The sequence below is a fragment of the Euleptes europaea genome, chromosome 5 (genome assembly GCF_029931775.1).
Source record: "Euleptes europaea isolate rEulEur1 chromosome 5, rEulEur1.hap1, whole genome shotgun sequence".
NCBI lineage: Eukaryota > Metazoa > Chordata > Lepidosauria > Squamata > Sphaerodactylidae > Euleptes > Euleptes europaea.
In genome coordinates, this window is record NC_079316.1 from 13,909,633 (window position 1) to 13,933,706 (window position 24,074).

General features: G+C 47.8%; 1 protein-coding gene across 2 annotated transcripts in view; it reads right to left on the reverse strand.

The window, feature by feature from the left end:
- The window catches only part of FXR1 (FMR1 autosomal homolog 1), a 75,269-nt gene that overhangs the window by 5,566 nt on the left and 45,629 nt on the right, over positions 1-24,074 (reverse strand). For both annotated transcript variants that reach the window (XM_056849384.1, XM_056849383.1), the window contains exons 10-14: positions 22,746-22,855; positions 18,971-19,057; positions 16,707-16,914; positions 3,313-3,519; positions 1,405-1,605 (exon numbers count right to left, since the gene is read on the reverse strand). In XM_056849384.1, coding sequence (XP_056705362.1) covers positions 1,405-1,605; positions 3,313-3,519; positions 16,707-16,914; positions 18,971-19,057; positions 22,746-22,855 — 813 coding nt within the window. The remainder of the gene's footprint in view (positions 1-1,404; positions 1,606-3,312; positions 3,520-16,706; positions 16,915-18,970; positions 19,058-22,745; positions 22,856-24,074) is intronic.

Genomic DNA, 24,074 nt, shown 5'->3' on the forward strand with positions numbered 1-24,074 from the left:
TAAACAGGGAATGGCTTTCTGATGAAATCAGGACATCCTATCTTATGACCATACAAAACCCAAAAATAACTTAATCAGTTGCGAGGTTCTTACAGTTAGCAATCAGATATTGCGAATGGTGTGCAGCTTTCCTTAACGGCTGATTTGGGATGGTTTTATCCAATTTTATTTATTTGTACTCGGATTTATCCTAATGTATGTTCTTCCTTTTTATATGCCAATAAAGGCGTGCGTTGTGTTGTGTGTGAGAAGACAGAAATCTGGGCCTTCTGGCTATAAAACAAGGATGCACTTAGCTGTAACTGTTGTTCATCAAGTGGTCTTCTGTGCAGGGCACAGATTGGCCTGGGACTGCAGAGAAGCCACAACGATGAACTTCAACTTCTTTCTTTCCAAAGCTTATTTAGCAAGTTTCACGAAACATACCCTGGCCAAGGCAACAGGGACATCAATTTCAAGTGTGTCCACTTTTATGAAGCAGCCAAATTTCCCCGAGGGTATGGACTTGCTCATGGGACTTTCTGACCTCAAGGTCAGTCATGATATTCACTTGTGAATGAGTTCAAAATTCATACCCTGCTATCCCACCAAATCCTATGAGGAAAGGTTGAAGGAGCTGGGTATGTTTAGCCTGAAGAGAAGACAGAGGGGATATGATAACCATCTTCAAGTACTTGAAGGGCTGTCATATAGAGGAGGGTGCCGAGTTGTTTTCTGTTGCCCCAGAAGGGCAGACCAGAATTAATGGGTTGAAATTAAATCAAAAGAGTTTCCGTCTAAACATTAGGAAGAATTTTCTAACAGAGCGATCCCAACAGACTTCCTCGGGAGGTGGTAAGCGCTCCTTCCCTAGAGGTTTTTAAACAGAGGCTAGATTGGCCATCTGTCAGCAATGCCAATTCTATGATCTTAGGCAGATCATGAGAAGGAGGGCATCTTGGCCATCTTCTGGGCATGGAGTAGGGGTCACTGGGAGAGATAGTTGTGAATTTCCTGCATTGTGCAGAGGGTTGGACTAGATGACCCTGGTGGTCCCTTCCAACTCTATGATTCTATGAGCTGAAAGTGGATGTATGAGTACCAAGTGTCACAGTCACTGATCATATAACCTCTCCCATTCGGGAGAAAGGGCGAAAGTCCCATGAAGTCAACCTTACACAGCCCTTCTAGATTCCATTCAGCCAATGGCATTCTGGTTCCAATTTAAGGTTGCTAGAAATGAAATATTTTAGTACTGAAAGAAGAGTTCAACATGGTTTTTAAGTGCAAGAAAGGAAAGAGAATGAAATGCAAGTCAACAAAACAAACTGTTCACGAAAGGCCCAATGTGATTACACCAGCTTCTGTACAATTCTGCGCGAAGCAATGTATGTTCCAAGTTCTGTCCACAAGCTATTCACATACCTAAGCCATTCTCATTAACTGAGGCAGTGTCAGATTCTGTCATCCCATCCATCAAGACAGCATCTTCATCAGTCCTTCGCCTGCGGGATCGCCTACGCCGGTTGGTGCTGTGGTGCGATTCACTGGCGTCTGTGTCCGCGGTCTGATCAGACTCTGTGTTGTCAAGTAAACTGTAAGGGTTGCTGTCTGGATCTTTCAGCACTGAAGTAAATGTCAGAAGAAAAAGAAAAGAGCATCACATAAGAATCAGCTGTGACACACCCAACATTTTAAACCAATTGAAACCATCTTCAAGAACAGGAAGAAGCAGTCTAAGCCAGGACATGAGCCAAATGGAGGCCCTTTTGGGCCTCTGCCATCATCAGAATTTTACGATGGGTAGCCGTGTTAGTCTGTCAATAGCAGCAGAAAAGAGCAAGAGGCCAGGAGCACCTTAAAGACTAACAAAATTCCTGGCAGGATATGAGGGGAGGGGCTGTGGCTCAGTGGTAGAGCCTCTGCTTGGCATGCAGAAGGTCCCAGGTTCAATCCCCAGGATCTCCAGTTAAAGGGACTAGGCAGGTAGGTGTTGTGAAAGACCTCTGCTTGAGACCCTGGCGAGCCACTGCCGGTCTGAGTAGACAATACTGACTTTGATGGACCAGGGTCTGATTCAGTATAAGGCAGCTTCATGTGTTCATGGGTGAACTGTAGCTCATGAAAGCTCATACCCTGCCAGAAATTTTGTTAGTCTTTAAGGTTCTACTGGACTCTTGCTCTTTTCTACTGTATCAGGATTTTACATTAGAGACGAATGTCTCAGACACAGTCTGCAGAAGGGGCCAAACTATAAAGAAGAAGTTAGCTGAATGGGAGAGGTCACTGTGGAACATGAAACAGGAGGGCAAGGGAAAGGACAGACACACCCAAATCACTGCCCAGAGTATTTACCGTATTTTTCGCTCCATAAGACGCACTTTTTTCCTTCTCAAAAGTGAGGGGAAATGTGGGTGCGTCTTATAGAGCGAATGTGCGCACAGAGCCGGCTGGGCGCGCTGGGAGGCAGCCAGGGAAAGCTGCCTCGCGCCGTTCCAGCGTGCCCAGCCGGCTCTGTGCGCCCGCCCAGCCCGCTCTGTGCGCTTGCTCGCCTCCCAGCTGGGAAGCGGAGGGGGGGCGGCTTGGCGCGCCCGCCCGCCTCCTCCCCGCCCACTCTGAGCGCTTGGCGCACCTCTCCCGCCCGGCTCCTCCCAGCTCGGTCTGAGCTCTTGGAGCGCCCGCCCGCCTCCTCCCCGCCCGCTCTGAGCGCTTGGCGCCCCCGCGCGCCCGCTCCCTGCCCGCGTTTTTAGAGGAGGAAAACAAGATTTTTTCTTGTTTTCCTCCTCTAAAAACTAGGTGCGTCTTATGGAGCGGTGCGTCCTATGGAGCGAAAAATACGGTAAATGCCTACAGATGCTATGTATTCCCTATCCTCCTGAAAACCCAGAGGTGGGATTAGCAACAACTGTCTACTTCCTTTAGCAAATCAGAAACCCCAAACATGAATTTATCTAAGTGATTTTCTTGGTACCCTCCAAATTAATCCATCAAGTAAAGAAAAGTAATGAATTATCTGCTCCTATTCGGCTGCACATGAAGCAACTGAGGAGACGCAAGTTCAAATCCTAACTCTGCCATAAAGCTCACTGGGTAACCTAAGGCAAATCACCTTCTTTCAGGCGAACCCTACCTCACAAGGCTGATGAAGGAGGCATGTACAATCCGGCTGAGATCCTTAGCAGAATGCTAGGACAAAAATGTGTTTGGAATTGAATTGTAGGAAAGCTGATACTGCAGCACTTCACAATCCACTGCAATGTTTGAATCAAGACAGCCTGCTTGCCAACATCCACTTGCTGCTTGTTGCCTCTGAAGAATTTCTCAGTTACGTACCAGAGCTAATTGACGACTTCCCACCACGGGGGCCACCGCGTCCACGACCCCCAGAAACACTGCGCCCTCTTCCCCCGGGTGGACGTCTTCTGCTGTCACGCTGGTGTCGACTCTCCCTGTCATCATCTCCCGCTAACGACCAATCGCTCAGCTCATCTTTTCTTTCAGACTCTGTTTCGGAGGGATTCGACAGCTCAGAGTTTGTTCCTTTAGAAAGATCACAAAGAGAGGAAGAACATGGTGATAAAATATTGTATGAAGAGAGAGGAAGAACATGGTGATTAAAATACTGTTTAAAAAGACAACAATCTAGAGTTCTAGTATAAGGTCAGAAGCGCTCAAGTCACAAAGGAGTTGAAATATGTGCAGTTCTCTCAGGCACAGGGGTGAAGGTTTGTTCCACAAAGCATCACTGTTTCTTGGCACAGACACACACCCAGTCTGTTATAACCAGTATTGGTAAGTTAGCATGAAGAGGAAGAAGAAGGAGAGTTGGTTTTTATATGCCGACTTTCTCTACCACTTAAGGAAGAATCAACCCGGCTTACAATCACCTTCCCTTCCCCTCCCCACAACAGACACCCTGTGAGGTGGTTGGGTCCGAGTGTGACTAGCCCAAGGTCGCCCAGCTGGCTTCATGTGTAGGAGTGAAGAAACAAATCCAGTTCACCAGATTAGCCTCTGCCGCTCATGTGGAGGAGTGGGGAATCAAACCCAGTTCTCCAGATCAGAGTTCACTGCTCCAAACTACCACTCTTAACCACTACACCACACTGGCTCTCTTTGCTCAGACTACTCATCAGTATTCTCTATCAGCTCCTGAAACCTTGCTTAAACCCTACTGTAGGCATAGTTTCCTCTTAGGAAATGCTTCTTGCTTAGGAAAATCGCATGATGACAACATCAAATCAAACAATCAGCATTGTTTTGTAATTAAACAGGAATGTGGTTTCAATAATCAAAAGAAAAAGATCCTCATTCCACAGCAAGAAAAAGAGAAGCCCCTAATCTCCAACAGGCTTATGATAGCTTGAAACGTCCCACTAGGTGAAAAGATGGGGTTTGGATGCTGTAAGCCTCGCCAGCTGTCTAAGCAGGGCATGAAGATTTTTAGCATGCTGCCAGCCCTTTTCACAAGGAGTGCAAGGAACCAAACATGGAAGAATCCACAATACAAGAGGGAATGAATATATCACATTACCACAGATGATGCTACTTATAAGGTGCCTCACCCCTCTGAAACTTCCCATGTGAGATAACATGTGGAGCACTGGTTCCCAACCAGGGGTCCATGGACCCCCAGGGGTCCGCGAGAACTAAATTAAGGTCCGCGAAACAAAGTTATAAACCCATAATAAATTAATATTTTCAATTAAAAGTTCTCTATTATAAAAATATATATTCAAATATTATTCTAAGTTTAATGTTTAACTAACACTTATGATTAAAGTTTATTTTCAAATTCTCGGAATTTTTATTTTGAACCTTGGGGTCCCTGCACCGAACAAAAAAGTCCTAGTGGTCCCTGGTCACAAAAAGGTTGGGAACCATTGATGGGACCGTGGCTCAGTGGTAAAGCCTCTGCTTGGTATGCAGAAGATCCCAGGTTCAATTCCTGGCATCTCCAGTTAAAGGGTCTAGGCAAGTAGGTGATGTGCAAGACCTCCGCCTGAGACCCTGGAGAGCCGCTGCCGATTTGAGTAGACAATACTGACTTTCATGGACCAAGGGTCTGATTCAGCATAAGGCAATACATTTGTTTCTTAAATTGTCAGCATGCTAGGTCTAACACGACAAATTACATTTTTGAAAAACAGCAGAAAAGAGTAGGAGTCCAGTGTCAAGGAGGTCCGGCCTGCCCTCCAGCAAACCGGTTCCTCCTTGGGTCAAAAGTTGCCAAACTCCCCACTGGGCTTCAGGACTCTCCCTAAAGCACAATGCGGGTAGACTCTGTTACCTTGTCGAGGAGACTCGGTCTGCTCTCCAGCAGGCCGACTCCTCTGTAGTTCAAAGTCACCAAATGTTTCCCTAAGGAAACCCAAACTTCCCACTGGGCTTCAGGATTCCCCCTAAAGCACAATGTAGGTAGATTCTACCACCGGCTCTCAATTCCAAAAGGCTGGCTTTCCCAGGGATGAGCTGAGAGCTACTCTTCCCCAGCCAGTTTCCCAAAAGTCAAAACAAGCAAAAACCGTCCTTGCAGAGTAGAGCTTCTGCCAGGGGAGGCTTATTGCCACAAAACACTAGGGTAGGTGGTTTCTCTCACACACACACACACACTCAGGGACTTGGATTTAGCCCTGAGACCCAAAAAAGGTTTCTCAGACTTCAATATAAAGTCTATAAGTTTATTTAATAAAATGTGCTCGTTACAGAAAGGAAATGGTTTGTGAGGCAGATAGCATAAAAACAAGAAATCTTAGCAATCTCTAACTTCACAGTAGTTCTTTAAGTTTCAGGCAAAATAGGCAAAGTTTCCAAGAGAGTAACAAATGCAAGGTTTTAGTTGATTTATAGTTACCAAGAACCAGGTTTTGGTCCTAACACGCAGAGTGTCAGCCCTTCATGGTTCCCAGATGATGATCGCTTGGTGTCAGGCTGCTATCTCGGTTTCGTTATTGCCTCCGTCTCTGTACTGTATTGTCTGCCCCCCAAGGTCGCATGCCTAAGCCTGGGAAAACTCAGCTCCTGGGAAACTGTATTCCTGCATGTAATCTCCCGCCTTTCCTGCCTTATAATATCTCCCAGCTAGTGAGCCTTTCATAGCTGTCATTTTATCCGTTTGCACTGTATGCCTATTTGATCAGTAAAAACCACCTGTTTGGACTCTATATGACTTTGTGGTGATTTCTGGTTCTGTGGGCCAAGGGCTGACATTATGACAGCTATCTCACATCTTCACCGTTCTCCTAGCCAGGCTGGAGCCCAGGGGGGTTCGCCTGCCACTTGGATGGGAGCTGTGCAGCTCTCCAGGTGATCTACTACCCTGGAGCCCTTCTCAGAGGACCCTACTCTGTTACAGGACTTAATCGCTGAACTTTTCCGGACGAACCGAGAGGTTTGCCGCTTGAGGGGACTGGTGCACGCGCAGTGGCAATCTCTTACAGGACGTCTCTGGATGTTAACATCGGAGGACACTGATGCTCGTTTAGATCTTCAGGACTTGGATCAATTACTGGACGATGCCCGATTGGCGACTGAGGATTTACAAATATTAACTGGACTTTTGGATACTCTTATTTCTCGACAAACTCTTTCTACCATGGCGGGAGCCCCGCCGGAGGGTTTTTCCCTGATCCCGGATGCGGCCAGCTGCCAGGCTGAGGCCAAGCGAGTCGCTGTTAGCACCGCTCTTCTCCTTGTGGAATGTACAAAGGACACCCCGGTAGCCACCTTGACTCAAGTTTTGACCCCGACGTTTGGAGCCGAGGCATCCGCACTAGCGGTTCGAGTACAACCTCTGCTGGGCGGGGAAGCTGACCCTATACTCTTGCTCCTCGAGACAGAACTTTTGCCGCGCATTACAGCAGAGGCTGCCCTAAGACTTGAGAACGCCAAAGTTCTTGCGGATCAGCAAGCCGCCGAAGCGGCTAGGGTCGCAAGAGAGAGAGAGGCGGCGGAAGCAGCCAGGGCGGCTGCAGCACGAAATCAGGCGAACGTGGACACGCGCCCCAAGGACTATGTACTGGGACTATCAGGTCTAACTTTGTCCCCGGCGTTTGCCCCGTCGCGTGCGACCCAACGCGCACGCCGTTTGGCTGACCGACGTCGAGACTCAGATGAGTCTGAAGACGAGGATTTATATGGGGATAGCTCTCAATGGGCCACGAGCTTCCGAACCAGTAAGCCTCATCTTACTGGTGGCCCAAGTGAGGAGGTTCATCTTTTACGAGCCCAGAATCGGGAGCTCTCCGACCGTGTTGATCGACTCCAAGAAGTAATGGAACTTATGCTTCACGAGAACAGGCAATTACAACAAACCCTGATAGCTCAGAGACAGCCCGTTCCGATACCGGGTCAAGGGGTACCCGTACAACCACCCGCTAATGTGCCTGCTCCACCCTTACCTCCTGGAGCTCCTGTTGCTCCTCCGCTCAGACCACCTGTGCAGCCACCGGCTAATGTGCCCGCTCCACCCTTGCCTCCTGGAGCTCCTGTTGCTCCTCCGCCCGGACCACCCGTGCAACCGGGTCAGCCCGCGCCCGGCCCTTGGAAGCAACTCAAATTGAGGACTACGTATGACGGATCTCTTGAGACTTTGCCTTGTTTCTTGCATCAAGTGGACAGTTATATGCGAGAACAAGGTCAACTTTTCCCCACGGAAGATAGCCGGGTGCGGTACGTAGCTTCCCTCCTGACAGGCAAAGCGGCTGACTGGATGGTTCTCCAGTTTGACACCCGCTCTCGTGCGATTCGTTCCCTCAACAACTTCATGACTGCCCTGAGAAGGAGGTTTGAGGACCCCTTCCTGGGAGAAAGAGCCAAAACGGAACTCTTACAATTAAAACAAGGCTCTGCTACAGTTCGAGAATTTGCCGATGAATTTCAGCGACTGGCAAGTAAAATTGTAGGTTGGCCCGAGACCACCCTAATTCATCATTTCAGGGAAGCCTTGCATCCTGACATTCTGAACTGGTCTTACATGCGGGGCGATCCCGATACCCTCGAAGGCTGGATCCTATTAGCCGAGGAAGTGGAAAGCCGCCGCCGTTTTATTTCTCTCGTCCGTCAAAAGCACAAGGAGAAGGGCACCCCAAAGCCTCAACCCAAGGCACCACTGCTCGTCCCACGAAATCCCCCACGTCCGCTCCAGGAACGTGAAGCCCGATTTCAGAGGGGTGCCTGTCTTACATGCGGAGAAATGGGCCACTTTGCAACCGTTTGTCCACGCCGCCAGGAATTATTTCGTCCCAGCACGACAACCCGCGCCCGAGGTCGTCCACCACGCAGAGGCACCGCGGCCACCCGCAGCACAGCTCCGGGAAGACCCACACCCTCTGCACTCCATGCCGGGGACCCAGCCTCCCTGCCTGCTTCCAACGACCCCGCCGGGTCTCGGATTACAAGTGCCCCATTGGGGGACAGCTTTCCCTCTTCGGATGAGGAAAACCCTTGGATTTCTCCAGCCTTAAACCTGGAATCTCCCCTCGACTTGTCAAAAAACGGCTCCGGTCTGTGGTGAATGGAGCATCTCCACAGACCTCTCAGGATCTTCCTATCAAACCGAATGCTCCTACCAAAATCAAAGAAGTGGACTCCACCGTCTACGTAGATGCAGTTTTACAACAGCTTAACGGAGGTCCTCAAATCCCCGTCAAAGCACTAATTGACTCCGGTTGCTGTCGCACTCTCATAAGCGAAGCCACGTTTGCTGCACTCAGAGCCGACTCAGAGGCTTTACCCGCCCCCGTCCAATTTGCTCAAATGGACGGGAGCCAATTCCAGGGGGGTCCAGTTGATCATCGCACCATAGGGGTGGCAATGGGAATTGGTTCCCACTGGGAACAAATAGACTTCACTATAGCCCCTATCCGATTTCAAGTGGTCTTGGGGATTAACTGGATTAAGGGACATAGTCCCAGTATTGATTGGGACACAAACACTATCTCTTTCGCTAGTCCCACCTGCGACCAGCATCGGCAAAACTTTGCTCTGCCATTTCCGCCCGTTCCAGCATTAACATCTACTGCCCCAGTACCACCGGCTCTACCCACTGTGTACCGGGACTTTGAAGATGTCTTCGACCTTAAGGAATGTGATGCCTTACCCCCCCACCGGGCCTCAGACTGTGCGATTGAAGTAGTAAAGGACTGCACATTAACCAAAAGTAAGATTTACCCTATGAGCGCTTCCGAGCGCACTGTCCTCCGGGACTTTTTGGACAAAAACCTCGCCAGAGGGTTCATTCGCCCTTCGAATGCCCCAAACTCGGCCCCCGCGTTTTTCGTCCGGAAAAAAGAGGGCGACCTTCGCCTGTGCATTGACTTCAGAAAGCTCAATGCAGTTACCCAGACCAACGCCTATCCTATCCCATTAATATCGGATATTTTGGGACAATTACAGGAAGGCCGTGTGTTCTCTAAATTAGACTTGGTGGAAGCCTACTACCGAGTCCGTATCCGCGAAGGAGATGAGCACCTCACTGCCTTCTCTAGCTGTTTCGGAATGTATGAATTCCTTGTGATGCCGTTCGGATTAAAAGGGGCCCCGGGGGTCTTCATGCAACTCATCAATGAAATCCTACATGACCTTCTCTATCGTGGGGTGGTGGTCTACTTAGATGACATTCTCATTTATTCAAAAACTATGGACGAGCATGTGACTCTGGTCAGGGAAGTTCTACAACGCCTGCGTAACCATCAACTGTTCGCTAAACTAGCTAAGTGTGAATTTCACCAAAGCCAACTCACGTTTTTGGGATACATCATCTCCCACCAAGGTCTTCGCATGGACCCCGCCAAAGTCCAAGCCGTCCTCGATTGGACTCCCCCCACCAACCGCAAGCAAGTACAGCAATTTCTGGGATTTGCAAACTTCTATCGGGGATTCATCCCTAACTTCGCCCAAGTGGCTCTACCCATTACGGACCTGCTGAAAACTAAGGGGAAAGTAAGCTCGGCTGCCTTGCCCTCCGCAAAAATCCTATGGACTGAGCAATGCCAAGCCGCCTTTCTGGCCCTCAAACGCCTTTTCACTTCGGAGCCGGTGCTACGGCACCCAGACCCAAATCAAATGTTCATTGTGCAAGTCGATGCTTCCGATGTAGCCATGGGAGGGGCTCTCCTCCAACAAGGACCGGACGGTCTTCTTCACCCTTGCGCTTACTTTTCAAAAAAATTTGCGCACGCTCAATTAAACTGGCCCATCTGGGAGAAAGAGGCCTCTGCAGTTCATCATGCACTGACTTTATGGCGGCAATTCTTGGAAGGGTCTAAAGTACCCTTTGAAGTTTGGACCGATCACAAAAATCTAGCTGCCCTCACGGGGTCCCATAAGCTGTCGGCGAAACAACAACGGTGGGCGGAGTTCTTTGCTCAGTTCCGTTTCACCCTGAAGCACGTCCCTGGGAAGCAGAACGTTCTCGCGGATGCCCTCTCCCGTTTACCACAATATCCGGTAAAACTCGAAAGACCCACCAACTCTCTGTTCACCCCTATGCAACGTGGGGCCCTACCTATGCTGGCTGTGCAAACCCGATCCCAGCATCAACACACCTTCCCTAACTCGCAAGCTCCGCCAGCCCAACCGGCTGCCCAGCCGCCACCGCAACAGACCGGAGTTCCCGCCCCTCCTACCCCTCCGACCACTCAGCCGCCTGCAGTCTGCGCGCCGCCGCACGTAAGCACTAACCCTATAACTGTTTCTCAGATCTCCAGGACCGACGGGGGGGCTCCCTCCAAAATCCCCATCTCCGAATCCTTTTTAACTATCCTTCGGGACCAGTGCCTTTTAGAACGTTCCGCTCATACCCTACCTCCTGGCGTTTTGGAACAAGGGGGGTCCTGGTACAAAGACTCAAAATTGTATGTACCCAAAGCTCTCCGGAAGGACGTTTTACATTTAGCTCATGGAGCCAAAACAGCTGGGCACTTTGGGTTTCTGAAAACCCTTCACTTATTGCGCAGACAATTCTGGTGGGGGGGAATGCGTTCCGACATTGACTCCTTCATCCGCAGCTGTCCCGTTTGTGCCGCTGCGAAACGATCGCAGGGCAAACCCCCGGGACTGCTACAACCTCTTGAAACACCCAGCAGACCTTGGGAAGTAATTGCTATGGACTTCATGACTGATCTCCCTCTCAGTGGGGGTAAAACTGTGTTGTGGGTTGTTACTGATTTGTTTTCTAAGCAGATACATTTGATTCCATGTGCAGGGATCCCTTCTGCGCAAAAACTGGCCCGCCTCTTCGTGATGCATATATTTCGTTTACATTCGTTTCCGCGTAAAATAATTTGTGACCGCGGAAGTGGTTTCGTTTCTAAGTTTTGGAAAGCTTTCCTCAAGTTGGTGGGGGTGGAACAGGGATTGTCTAGCGCATACCATCCTCAAACTGATGGTCAAACTGAACGTGTCAATGCTGTACTTGAATGTTATTTGCGTTGTTATGTTAACTACCACCAGGATAACTGGGTAGAACTGTTACCTTTAGCAGAATATGCCTACAATAATGCCATGCATCAATCCACAGGTTTTAGCCCGTTTTTTGCTGTGTATGGACAAGATTTCAGTCCCATCGTTCCTACAGATGATGTAGAGGGGGAGGGGAACCCCGACATTGCCTCCTGGGCACACGCCCTCCGTACCACTTGGCCCTGGCTCGTTAGCAACCTCGACCGGGCCAAACGTAAATACAAAGAGCAAGCTGACAAACATCGCTCCCCCGGGGGTGATCTGCAAGTGGGTACTTTGGTTTACCTTTCCACCAAAAACCTCCGTTCCACCCAACCGTGCCATAAACTCAGCGCCAAATTCATTGGCCCTTTCCCCATTACTCGGGTCATCAACCCTGTCACAGTGGAACTGGCTCTCCCCAAATCCTTGAGGCGTGTGCATCCTGTTTTTCACATAAGCCTCCTCAAACCCCATGTTGCTTCTCCACGGTGGCATCCGGACCCACCGCCTGCGCAACCCATCATGGTGGGGGGGGAAGAACACTTCGAAGTCTCCAAGATCCTTGACTCCCGTATTCACCATGGCACTCTCCAATACCTAATTCGCTGGAAACATTTCCCCCCTGCCTATGACGAATGGGTGCGCGCACAGGATGTCTCCGCCCCCGACCTCGTCGACGCCTTTCACATTGCTTACCCGGACAGGCCAGCCCCCTTGCGAACTGGGAGGGGGCCTTGAGGGGAGCAGAATGTCAGGCTGCTATCTCGGTTTCGTTATTGCCTCCGTCTCTGTACTGTATTGTCTGCCCCCCAAGGTCGCATGCCTAAGCCTGGGAAAACTCAGCTCCTGGGAAACTGTATTCCTGCATGTAATCTCCCGCCTTTCCTGCCTTATAATATCTCCCAGCTAGTGAGCCTTTCATAGCTGTCATTTTATCCGTTTGCACTGTATGCCTATTTGATCAGTAAAAACCACCTGTTTGGACTCTATATGACTTTGTGGTGATTTCTGGTTCTGTGGGCCAAGGGCTGACACTTGGAGACATGACCAGCATGTCTCCCTCCCAAGCTTCATGATTTTGATTAGTTCATATTTATCTCTCCCATCTCATTGGGTGATGGCCATTCCGCCCAATGAGATGTTGGGGACGCAATAAACTTGTAAGATATTTGGCATGACACCTCTAGGCCTTTTGAAGTTACAGATGTATTTGCATCTCTGCAGCAATACAAAACATCTGGGCTCCTTCAAGCTTCTGAGATGTCAGGCTTCTAACAGGATTGTCACCAAAAGAACAGATAGCTGATTTACAATAGGAAGGCTTTGAAATGGAGGTGCTTTGAAGTGGAGGTGGCAATGCCTCCGGTCTCCACACCTTCCCCCCCCCCCCGAAGTGAAGTGGCTTCTCATGGGAAATGGGAATGGTTTCTCATGGGAATGGTTTGTGAGAGATCTGGTCATCAGCTCACAGTTTGATATCAAGACATTGAAGACATAGAAGGCCACAGACTGAACCAAAGTTTGGTGATCAGAAGAAGAGCAAGGTTGCTTTTCTTCACATCTTCCCCTTTCGGGGAGATGAAACTACAGATGCAAGCTGAGTTTCATCTTAAGGAAGTTCTAATCTACAACAGTCAAGCAAAATCACCCAACAACTAAATAGGAACATAAGCTATTATCTAAAACACATATGAGGCATATAGGCCTTAGAGCAACACGTACACTCATGGCATCATACTGATACAGACAAATCACATACAGAAAGCAAAACAGGGTTAAACAGCAGAATCATGACTGTATACTCAAAATATCAGAACACAGTACAAAAGGGAAAACAAGATTAAAACCTTTTAGCTTACAAAATAACTCAGAGCTCTCACAAAACACGACCTCAAGGTAACAGGACCAGGAAGAGTGTCAGAAACTTTATTAAAATACTGCTTTGGTCCTTCAGCTACTCCATCCGTCAGTTGAGCTAATCCATGGCACAGCACAGGCAAGTTGTCAGCAGCCATCAGCTTATCAGGTTGCCCAGAATTCATGCAGGGTTGAGTCAAACCCTCATCATTAGGAGTCAAACCCACACAAGGATGCGAGGGGGAATTGGCAGGCTTATGGGGTCCCATGTCCCCCCTCCTTTCCCCTCCCTCAGCCTTCATTGACCCCTGTTGGGTTGGCACTTCGCAGGGTTGTGTGTTTACAGGCAAGGCCTCCCCAGCAATAGTTACATGATTAATCCTTGCAGTTCTCCCAAACCGATCGGGATTTACTGCCCCAAATTGTTCCACCATCACATTCAGCCTATCAGCTAATATGTCCCTCACAGCCGGATCTAGCCCCATCTCCTCTGACTCTCCAGGCAGTTGGCAAGCAGAGGATATTTCTAGCATCCTAGGGATTTGTCCACAGCATCGTTCCAGGGGATTTACAGGGGTTTTTAGCTGCAAAAAAGTTTTCGGCCTTTCCTGCCCCTTAAGTGTATCATTTGCATCCATAAGGGAAGAATGTACAGGGCCGTCTGGCCGCAAGGCCGGTTTCAGAGTCAAGACTGGGAAAGAAGGATCCCCCGCTCCTTTTCTTTCAACCACAACATTAGCATTTGCAAGGGAAGAATTCACACCAGTCTCTGCTGTAGGAGAAGAGCTGGCTGTCAGCACCGGAGAGGAATTTCTCCACCCCACCCCACCTCCGTTGTTTCTCCCTTTCCCACAGGGTTACACGTCCTCCCAACCGTAGTATCATTCCCCTTCAACTCACAACCAAAATCAATAAACGCCATCCGTACAGTCTCTAAACCTCTAGACGTCCCAGCAGGCACAGTTTCTGGCAGCAGTTTCCCGGCAGGCCGCTGTCTCGCTGGGTCGCTTGAAGTCGTCGCCGTCGCCCTACTCTCTGTAGCGATCTCAGCTTCCCAATCTCCCACCGCAGGTTGTTGACTGGGTTCAATCAGACGCATCCTTGGAGCAGGAGTGGGGGGTGTAGATTTCCTCCCCTTCCCTCCCTGCATGACAGGGCAGTCAAGTTTCTTGTGCCCCCTCTGTTTACAAACGAAGCACAGGCCGGATTCCACAGAGACGCAAGGGTTAACTGCTCTTTGGGATTGGGCCCAGTAAGGAGAAAAATCCTCATCTTCATCCGAAGTGTAGTAGTCTCTCCTTCCCCTCCTCCATCGCTGTGGGCGCCTCAGGGTCTTCCCTCCCGCCGTCAAGGTCGCCCCTCGCCGCTCCGGGGAAGATGCTCTCCGGCTAGGTCTCCAATCCCCTCCTCTGTAAGTCCGCTCTCGGTCAGGGTAAAGTCGGGATTTCCTCCCCTCTTCCCTCCTGACAAAGTTTCTCTGCCTGGGCCGCCCTCGCTCTGGTGAATCCCTGGGTTGGGGTTTTGGGGAGTATTCTCGCACCACTTCCCCTCTCCCTTTCCCAAACTCACCAAATTCGCCTGCAGCACTATAGGTCGTCACGGTCGGTTCCTTTGGCACACAGCATCTCCGCTCCCGGCTGCCTTTCTCCAGCTCTTGGGGTCGGGTTACAGGGGAATCCGCTCGGAAAGTCCTTTCCTTCCCCCTCCCGTTTGCTCACCAATGTTGTTATCGGCATTCAAACGCAGTCGCCTCTCCTTCCAGCGGCTTGCCCACTCTTCCTTCGGGTAAGTCCAAATGGTGGGTTCGGCCACCGTTTCTTCCAAAAGGCCAGCCTGGTCAACCGTCTCGAGGTTGCTTTCCTCCTGGCTCTCAAACGACAGCCTGCCTATTGCCTTTGCTGTCCTAACTCAAACTTCCAAAAATAACAAAAACTTGCTAGGTGCCTCACGCTGCAACCTCAGCACAAAATTGATTTAAGGAAACCTTTCAGGGTCCCAATTCAGATCACGCACGCTGCCACCATGTCAAGGAGGTCCGGCCTGCCCTCCAGCACAAGAAATCTTAGCAATCTCTAACTTCACAGTAGTTCTTTAAGTTTCAGGCAAAATAGGCAAAGTTTCCAAGAGAGTAACAAATGCAAGGTTTTAGTTGATTTATAGTTACCAAGAACCAGGTTTTGGTCCTAACACGCAGAGTGTCAGCCCTTCATGGTTCCCAGATGATGATCGCTTGGAGACATGACCAGCATGTCTCCCTCCCAAGCTTCATGATTTTGATTAGAACAGAGTTCATATTTATCTCTCCCATCTCATTGGGCGATGGCCATTCCGCCCAATGAGATGTTGGGGACGCAATAAACTTGTAAGATATTTGGCATGACACCTCTAGGCCTTTTGAAGTTACAGATGTATTTGCATCTCTGCAGCAATACAAAACATCTGGGCTCCTTCAAGCTTTTGAGATGTCAGGCTTCTAACAGGATTGTCACCAAAAGAACAGATAGCTGATTTACAATAGGAAGGCTTTGAAATGGAGGTGCTTTGAAGTGGAAGTGGCAATGCCTCCGGTCTCCACACCTTCCCCCCCCCCCGAAGTGAAGTGGCTTCTCATGGGAAATGGGAATGGTTTCTCATGGGAATGGTTTGTGAGAGATCTGGTCATCAGCTCACAGTTTGATATCAAGACATTGAAGACATAGAAGGCCACAGACTGAACCAAAGTTTGGTGATCAGAAGAAGAGCAAGGTTGCTTTTCTTTACATCCAGTAGCACCTTAAAGACTAATAAAATGTCTGGCAGCGTATGAGCTTTCATGAGCCACCGCTCACTTCTTCAGATGACAGCTAGAATGTGATTCCATCTATCTTTAAGTAGAGACTTGTGAATTAGACACACAATGTCAATGTCAAAAGCAAGTAAATGACATCTGAAGGCATGATTGGATTAGGTGTGATATGCAGAGGGGAAGTAAGCGTGGTGAAATCAGCATTGGCAATGAGAGAGGAATCCCAGATTTCTACTGGTCCCAGAAAAAATGTTTGAAGAACAGTCCATCATCTCTTGAAATCATGGAGGACAAGAAAGGGTTGTAAACACAGGGGGTCTATTTAACTTCATTAAGTGGCGAGAGCATCTTTTTAATGGATTGCAAGGCAAGGTTTGAAAGTGCATTGCCAAGCACTAAATGGCCAGAAACAAGGAATCCAATTACCAAATCTACATTCAAGCTCACACGTCTTCTCTTAAAAGCTGGTAAAAGGTTCGCAATGATATCAAAGCACGCTGCATACCCACAATCTGCAGTTTGGCCTCTGCCATCTTCTTGTCCATGATACACCAACAAGAACGAGAGGAGCCAAACCAACACATTATACGACAAGCAGGAGTATCATTGAACTGGCCCTCGTTGTTGAACATGTACTCACCATAGCCAGAGGTATAATTTGGGCCTCTCCGTCCTCTCCCTCTTCCACTATAGGACCTGGAGCCTTGTACGGAGGCAGGAGTGCTATCATCAGTGGTGTAGCCTTTCTCCTTTTCAGGACCTCGGGTGGACGACGGCCGAAAACCCATGCCAATTTGCCGTAGCTGCTCGTCAATCTGGAGTCTCTCCATCCGCAGCTGTTCCACTTCCTGCATTGACAGTAAAACTAAACGTTAGCAAGTCTACAGCACTGCTATTGGAGGCAAAAAAGTAACATTTTGGTAGTACCCGGACAACTCAAGGCCCTAAATGCCACTCTCATTTTTATCCCACCTGTCCTCCAAGGCCACATACACAGTCCTCCCTTCGCCATCTTATCCTCATAACAATCTTATGAAGAAGGTTAGGCTGAGAGTGACTGGCCGAAAGCCAAGTGGGGATTTGAGCACAAGTCTCACATTGACACTCTAACCACTGCTCATTCTAGCTCAAATTAAAACTGGTTGCTTACATGCTAAGCTACAAAACTCCAAGCAGGACATCATAAGAACATAAGAAAAGCCATGCTGGATCAGACCAAGGCCCATCAAGTCCAGCAGGCTGTTCACACAGTGGCCAACCAGGGGCCTCTAGGAAGCCCACAAATGACTGCAGCAGCATTGTCCTGCCTTTCTTCCACAGCACCTAATAGAATAGGCATGCTCCTCTGATCCTGGAGATAATAGGTATGTATCATGACTAGTATTCATTTTGACTAGTAGCCATGGATAGCCCTCTCCTCCATGAACATGTCCACTCCCCTCTTAAAGCCTTAAGAACGGATCAGACCAAGACCCATCAAGTCCAGTAGAACCTAACCCCCCTTTCAACCTGGGATGGTTTTCATCGCAACTACTCCGAAGCTGCACAGATTTCCAACAGCCTGTGGGATTCACATTCGTTTACTGCAATGACTCCAACACTACAAGTAAGCCCTAAGAAGCCACATACCTTGACTGAGAGGCAATTCCAGCATGCTTTCAGCAGCCACTTTAGAACACAGGCCCTCTAAGAAGGGACAGTCACTTTGGTGCTTTCTAGAGTACCTAGATCTAACTTTTGAATCGACAGATACATGAAAGTAGTAGATATAAGACTCTGAAAATCCAGAGTTTATACTGTGCTTTATGAGTATTCAAATGATCCTCCTACATTGTATCAGCATCCAAACACTAATCAGGGCCAACCTTGCTTAGCTTCTGAGATCAGGCTAGCCTGGGCCATCCAGGTCAGGGTTTTCAAGAGGTGTGTGCGTGTGTGTTAAGTGCCGTCAAGTCACTTTCAACTCATGGCGACCCTATGAATCAATGTCCTCCAAAATGTCCTATCTTTAACAGCCTTGCTCAGATCTTCCAAACTGAGGTCCATGGCTTCCTTTATAGAGTCAATCCATCTCTTGTTGGGTCTTCCTCTCTTCCTGCTGCCTTCAACTTTTCCTAGCATGACTGTCTTTTCCAGTGACTCTTGTCTTCTCATAACGTGACCAAAGTACAACAGCCTCAGTTTAGTCATTTTAGCTTCTAGGGTCAGCTCAGGCTTGATTTGATCTATAACCCACTGTGGGTTTTTTTTGTTTTTTTGGCAGTCCTCAGTATCTGTAAAACTCTCCTCCAACACCACATTTCCAATGAATCTACTTTCTTCCTATCAGCTTTCTTCATTGTCCAGCTTTCACAACCGTACATAGTAATAGGGAATACGATGGGATGAATTAACTTGATCTTGGTTGCCAGTGACACATCCTTACACTTAAGAGGTAGGGCAACATTATTCAAAGATTAAAAAACAAACAAAAAAAACCCAAACCCAGTGTGCACCGAAGGACAAAATTAAAAGTTCAAGGCAAAAACACTGAAATAAATTACACTATGATTCAATTTCAAAGCAACGATGAACTGGTATCATTAAGGTACAGCACAACTCAAGAGTCAGGTAATTTAAGACCGAGCACGACTGCCCTGCTGCCTACATGCAACACAGCAGGTGAGATCCCAAATTATTTTTCAAATGGGGGGCACACCAAGTTCCTCTAACCCTTCTTTTATTGAACACAGTTATTGTTTTTTTGTTAAAACAACTCACAATACAATCATTGTAATATAGAGAACCTGGAAGCAGAAGGGGCAACTTATCTGCAACTAACAGATTTACATGTTAGACCTCTGGAAGCAATAGTTATTCCACAAAAGCCCATGCCCTCGCATTAAAATTAAAATAAAAACTTACCTTCAAGTAGGCAATATGGTATTCAAGAAGTACTTGGACGTTCCCAATGCTTTCTTTCGTACCCACAAAGACAAAAGGGACCATTCCCTACAAGAATAAAGATACAATTGTTAAGAACAGAAGAAAGTCCAGCAGTCTGTTCACACAGTGGCCCAACCAGGTGCCTCTAGGAAGCCCACAAACAAGACGACTGCAGCGGCATTCTCCCGCCTGTGTTCCAAAGAACCTAATATAATAGGCATACTACTCTGATCCTGGAGGGATTAAGTATGCATCACGATTAATATCCTTTTTTACTAGTAGCCATGGTTAGCCCTCTCCTCCATGAACAAGTCCACTCCCCTCTTAAAGCCTTCCAAGTTGGCAGCCATCACCACATCCTGGGGCAGGAAGTTCTACAGTTCAACTATGCGTTGTGTGAAGAAATACTTCCTTAAGGTCCATGGCTCAGAGGTAGGACTTTTGCGCTTCACATGCAGAAGGGCCAAGATTCGGCCCCTGACATCTCCAGTTAAAAGGATAAGATAAGCAGGTGATCTGAAAGACCTCGAACCAAGATCCTGGACAGTAGCTGCCAGTCAGAGCAGCCAGTACTGATCTTGTTAGACTAATGGTCTGACTGGGTGCAGAGCAGCTTCATGTGGCTACTTGCAAGAACACCTATACAAAATCCAAGTCACAAGCAGATAATGGATCCATTTTGGTAACCCAGCAAGCAAAGGGTTAAGGAAGCTTAACACTATGATGTGGCACAATACCCCAAACTGACAAGCCACAGTTGTTAATCACCCAGCAAACCAGAATCAGAAACCATGGTTTGCCGAGAAGTCTGAACTGACAAGCTAGATACAGGCATAACATCCAGAAATAAAAGAGTTCTAAGCAGAGCAGTAACAAAGTACACAAACAACTGTAGGTCTAGAAACGAGCTTTTCCTACTATTCGAAAGTTCAGTGTCACTGAAGTCAAAGCAGTTGTGTTCTAGATTACAGCCTTTCTTTATATTACCTGTATTTTGTAAAGAAATAAACTGAACAGCAGTTGGAATGATATAATTTAACTTCTCGGCAGAACCCAAGCCTTAAAAGGTAACAGTCCCCTGTGCAAGCACCGAATCATTCCTGACCCATGGGGTGACGTCACATCCCAACGTTTACTAGGCAGACTTTGTTTACGGGGTGGTTTGCCAGTGCCTTCCCCAGTCATCTTCCTTTTACCCCCAGCAAGCTACCAACCTCGGAAGGATGGAAGGCTGAGTCAACCACGAGCTGGCTACCTGAAACCAACTTCCGTTGGGATCGAACTCAGGTTGAGGCCAGAGCTTTTGACTGCAGTACTGCAGCTTACCACTCTGCGCCACTCTGCGCCACGGGGCTCTTAAGCCTTGAGGCTGAGTTAATCCTGAATTAGAATAAATGCCTTGAAGATTACGTAGTTTAAAAAATCACCCTTTGACCTTTCAAATAGAACCACTCTATTGCCAGCCCACAGGCAGCAGCACTCATGTGCCCAGACACCAAATGGAAAATAATGTAATTCTGCGGTTTCCAAACTACCTGCCTTCAAGGACTCTCCCAAATCGACCCCTTAGTTGAGGAACCCTGGCACATCTGCTATGGAACCCCTAATGTATAGCAAAACCTTTTGGGACATTATCCAGGACAGTGATAGTCAGCCTTCTCAGATCCATGAAGTCACAGGCCATCATAGTCACATGGCAGGGAGCTGCCAAAGCTACAACCTCAACGGCATGGAGTCCAGAATCATGGTCTCCTACCCGCAAGAGGCGAGGCCAGAAAACAAACCAGGTGGTGTACCACAGCGAGGAACAAAGCGGCATTGAGAGACCTCCCTCCCCACAAAAACGGCGCGCCTTTTTCCTCGCCTGTCACCCCAGCCACCTCCACCAGTGATTCCTCCCATGCTTGCAGCATGAAAGATCCACTTCCTCTGAGAGAGGGAACTCTCTACTACAAGAATGTGCAGAGCATGGGAGACATCACTGATGGGGGCTGGTGTGGGGAGAGAGACAGAAAGTTAGGGAGGGCTTTTCTGTACCACAAGAATGTTTGGGGAGGACTGAGAGGATGGGAGGCAGCCAGGCTGAGCCAGACAAGCAAATGGGAGAGTTTTTAGCACAGGTGAGGGGAAGGTGTCTGAATCTGCCAGTGTTACGAAGAAATCCTCTCCACCACTGAGTGAGCTTGTCTTGTTGTCCTGCTACTCCTCTCAGTGTGCATGCAAAGAGAAGCACCAAACAAGCTTCCTTCGCATGTGCCACGGCTGGATTAACCATTAAGCAAAATAAGCAGGTGCTTCGGGCATCAAGGGAAGGGGGGCACCTCAGAAATTTTCCACTGCCGGATTTACCGTGGACAGTATGGCGCAAAACTGCAAATGGTGCAGCTGAACCGGGGTCCACAAAAAGAGGCCCCCCACAATAAATGAAAAAATTAGATACATAAAGGGATTCAAAAAAAAAAAAAAACCCTGAACATCACAATTTTTATTCTTGGCCATTAAAGAAAACATAAGGACGAAGAAACAGTGGGAACTGAGAATAACCACACTAATCACACTAGGCTCAATACGGGTTGAAATTAAATCAAAAGAGTTTCTGACTAGACATTAGGAAGATGGGAGTCCATGTACATAATAAATCAAGGAAAGGTTGAAGGAGCTGGGTATGTTTAGCCTGAAGAGGAGAAGACTGAGAGGGGATATGATAACCATCTTCAAGTACTTGAAGGGCTGCCATAGAGAGGAGGGTGCCCAGTTGTTTTCTCTTGCCCCAGAAGGTCGGACCAGAAAAAACGGGTTAAAAATAAATCAAAAGAGTTTCCGTCTAGACATTAGGAAGAATTTTCTAACAGTTAGAGTGGTTCCTCAGTGGAACAGGCTTCCTCGGGAGGGGGTGAGCTCTCCTTCCCTGGAGGTTTTTAAGCAGACTAGATGGCCATCTGTCAGCAATGCTGATTCTATGACCTTAAGCAGATGAGAGGGAGGGCATCTTGGCCATCTTCTGGGCATGGAGTAGGGGTCACTGGGTGTGTGGAGGGGAGGTAGTTGTGAATTTCCTGCATTGTGCAGGGGGGTTAGAATAGATGACCCTGGTGGTCCCTTCCAACTCTATGATTCAATGTATCATTTTATTTTTAAAAAATATATTAAATAATTTAATATTAATTGTTGTTTTGTACATATATGCTTTGGGCCTCTAAAGGTCTTAATCTGACCCTGGCATGTGCACTGATAGCTCCTTCTCCACCCCCAAAAGCAAAATAGAAACTCTTAGGGAACAGGACTTAGCAGGTGTGGTTCTGCGGCCCACTGAGGGTCCTAACCCATGTGAGCACTCAGCATGGACGCGATCTAAAACTTCTAGGGCCTCTCCATTGGCCCCTGTAGCTTCTAACAGTCCATAAGTATAACCTAGAACATAACAGCTCTCCCTTGTAGGAGAGAGCGTAGGAGAAGGGGAGCCACCACAGGCAAACTGTTTTTAAAAGGATGTTTGCCCACCATTTGTTTTCTTGGTAAACTTCAATAACCCCCATTGTGCCCTGCGACACAATCTGAAAGTCGCCGCATTAAAAGGCATCACTCCTCCACAGGACTTCATGTGGGTACAAATTATTTGGGCTACGACCAACCTTCAGTTCACCTGATAAATTCTGTCCCCCGCCCCCCACCATTTCAAAAGTTTGCCTATCAACAAGCAGCAGCATAATTACCAGAAACAAACCAGTTAAAACATAAGTATTTAATTTCTTACATCTTCCCTGGGGAGTTTATTCTCATTGTCTCCTTCAATTCTCACTCGAACAACTCCAGACTTGTCCACAATCTCCTGAATGACTTTGCCGTTTTTTCCAATAACTTTCCCTTTAATGAATAAAGACGGTTAATCAAGTTTTGAACGGATCACGATGCAATGAGATTAAGACAAGTTTTCCCCTTGTTATCTCAAAATACCTTGGATGGCTGCTTATGCTTTTTAAAAGGAGTTCCTCAGTTTGGTCACTTTCTTGCAAAACAGGCTAAGCAACGCTGGGTCATACTGAAGCAACAATACTAATAAGGCATTCCCTATTAGAGAAGCACTCTTGCTCCTTTAATGGAGTACAGATCTCATCACAAAAAAGGAAAATGTTTTGCAAGACAGGATCAACACATTTCTGTATTCCTTTAGCTATTGTGTTCTGGTGGTATTTAGATCTGATTGTTTTGTTCTCTTCCAATCAGTCTCCAAGTTCTGTTTAAAGCAGAGTTCTCAAACTAGTTTTGATAGATATGTTCCCTAATCTGTTCATAGTTACATCAGGTGGGCTATCCATGTAAGTGGCATTAAACACACACTAGCATTGGCTACAATACTCTTGTGTTCATGTGTTGCACAATTTTGTTCATTAGAACCTCACAAGATTATCCGAAAGGGTAAAAAAAACCAAAGTGAAGGAGTTTGCATCCTGCTAGATAAATCCCGTTTCTGAATATGAGCAGAGGAGCATTGTAGAAGAAGGCCCCTTCCTCAGGACCAGGACTAGAACTTACACAAGGAAAGGGGCTCTCCCTCACCTCTCTCAGCAAAAGCTGAGAGACACAGAAATAATGATCAACAGGAACTTTCATAATAAAGAAATGAAGATTCACCTAACTGACAGCCATACAATTTTTTTTCTACATGAGAATATTCCCACAGGGTTGCAGAAGCACTAGAGCTTCTGAAAATGGGCAGTAATTTCCCCCCTGAGGTGCCCGCGGGGCCAAAGACAGTTATTAATCGATAAGGTAAGGGTGGTTTAGTTTAACCCCTAAGAACCCTACCAAGGGCTCCAGACCTCCTTGAGCTTCAGTTCTCTTAAGGTAAGACTTGAGTCACTGCCACATATGCAAGTTACACCAGTTCTTCTCTCAGTCATGGAAGAGTTTGGGTACACAGACAGCAGGACTAACAGGCAAATCACAATTTGTTGCAAAGCTGTATGGGAAGGGAAACTGTCCTTTCCCACAAAAAGGCCTCCAAGGGCCAACATTCTTCTCACAATCAGAGAGACAATTATTTGGAGAAAGATGAAGCTGGTCTACTTCCTTCTTGACCTGA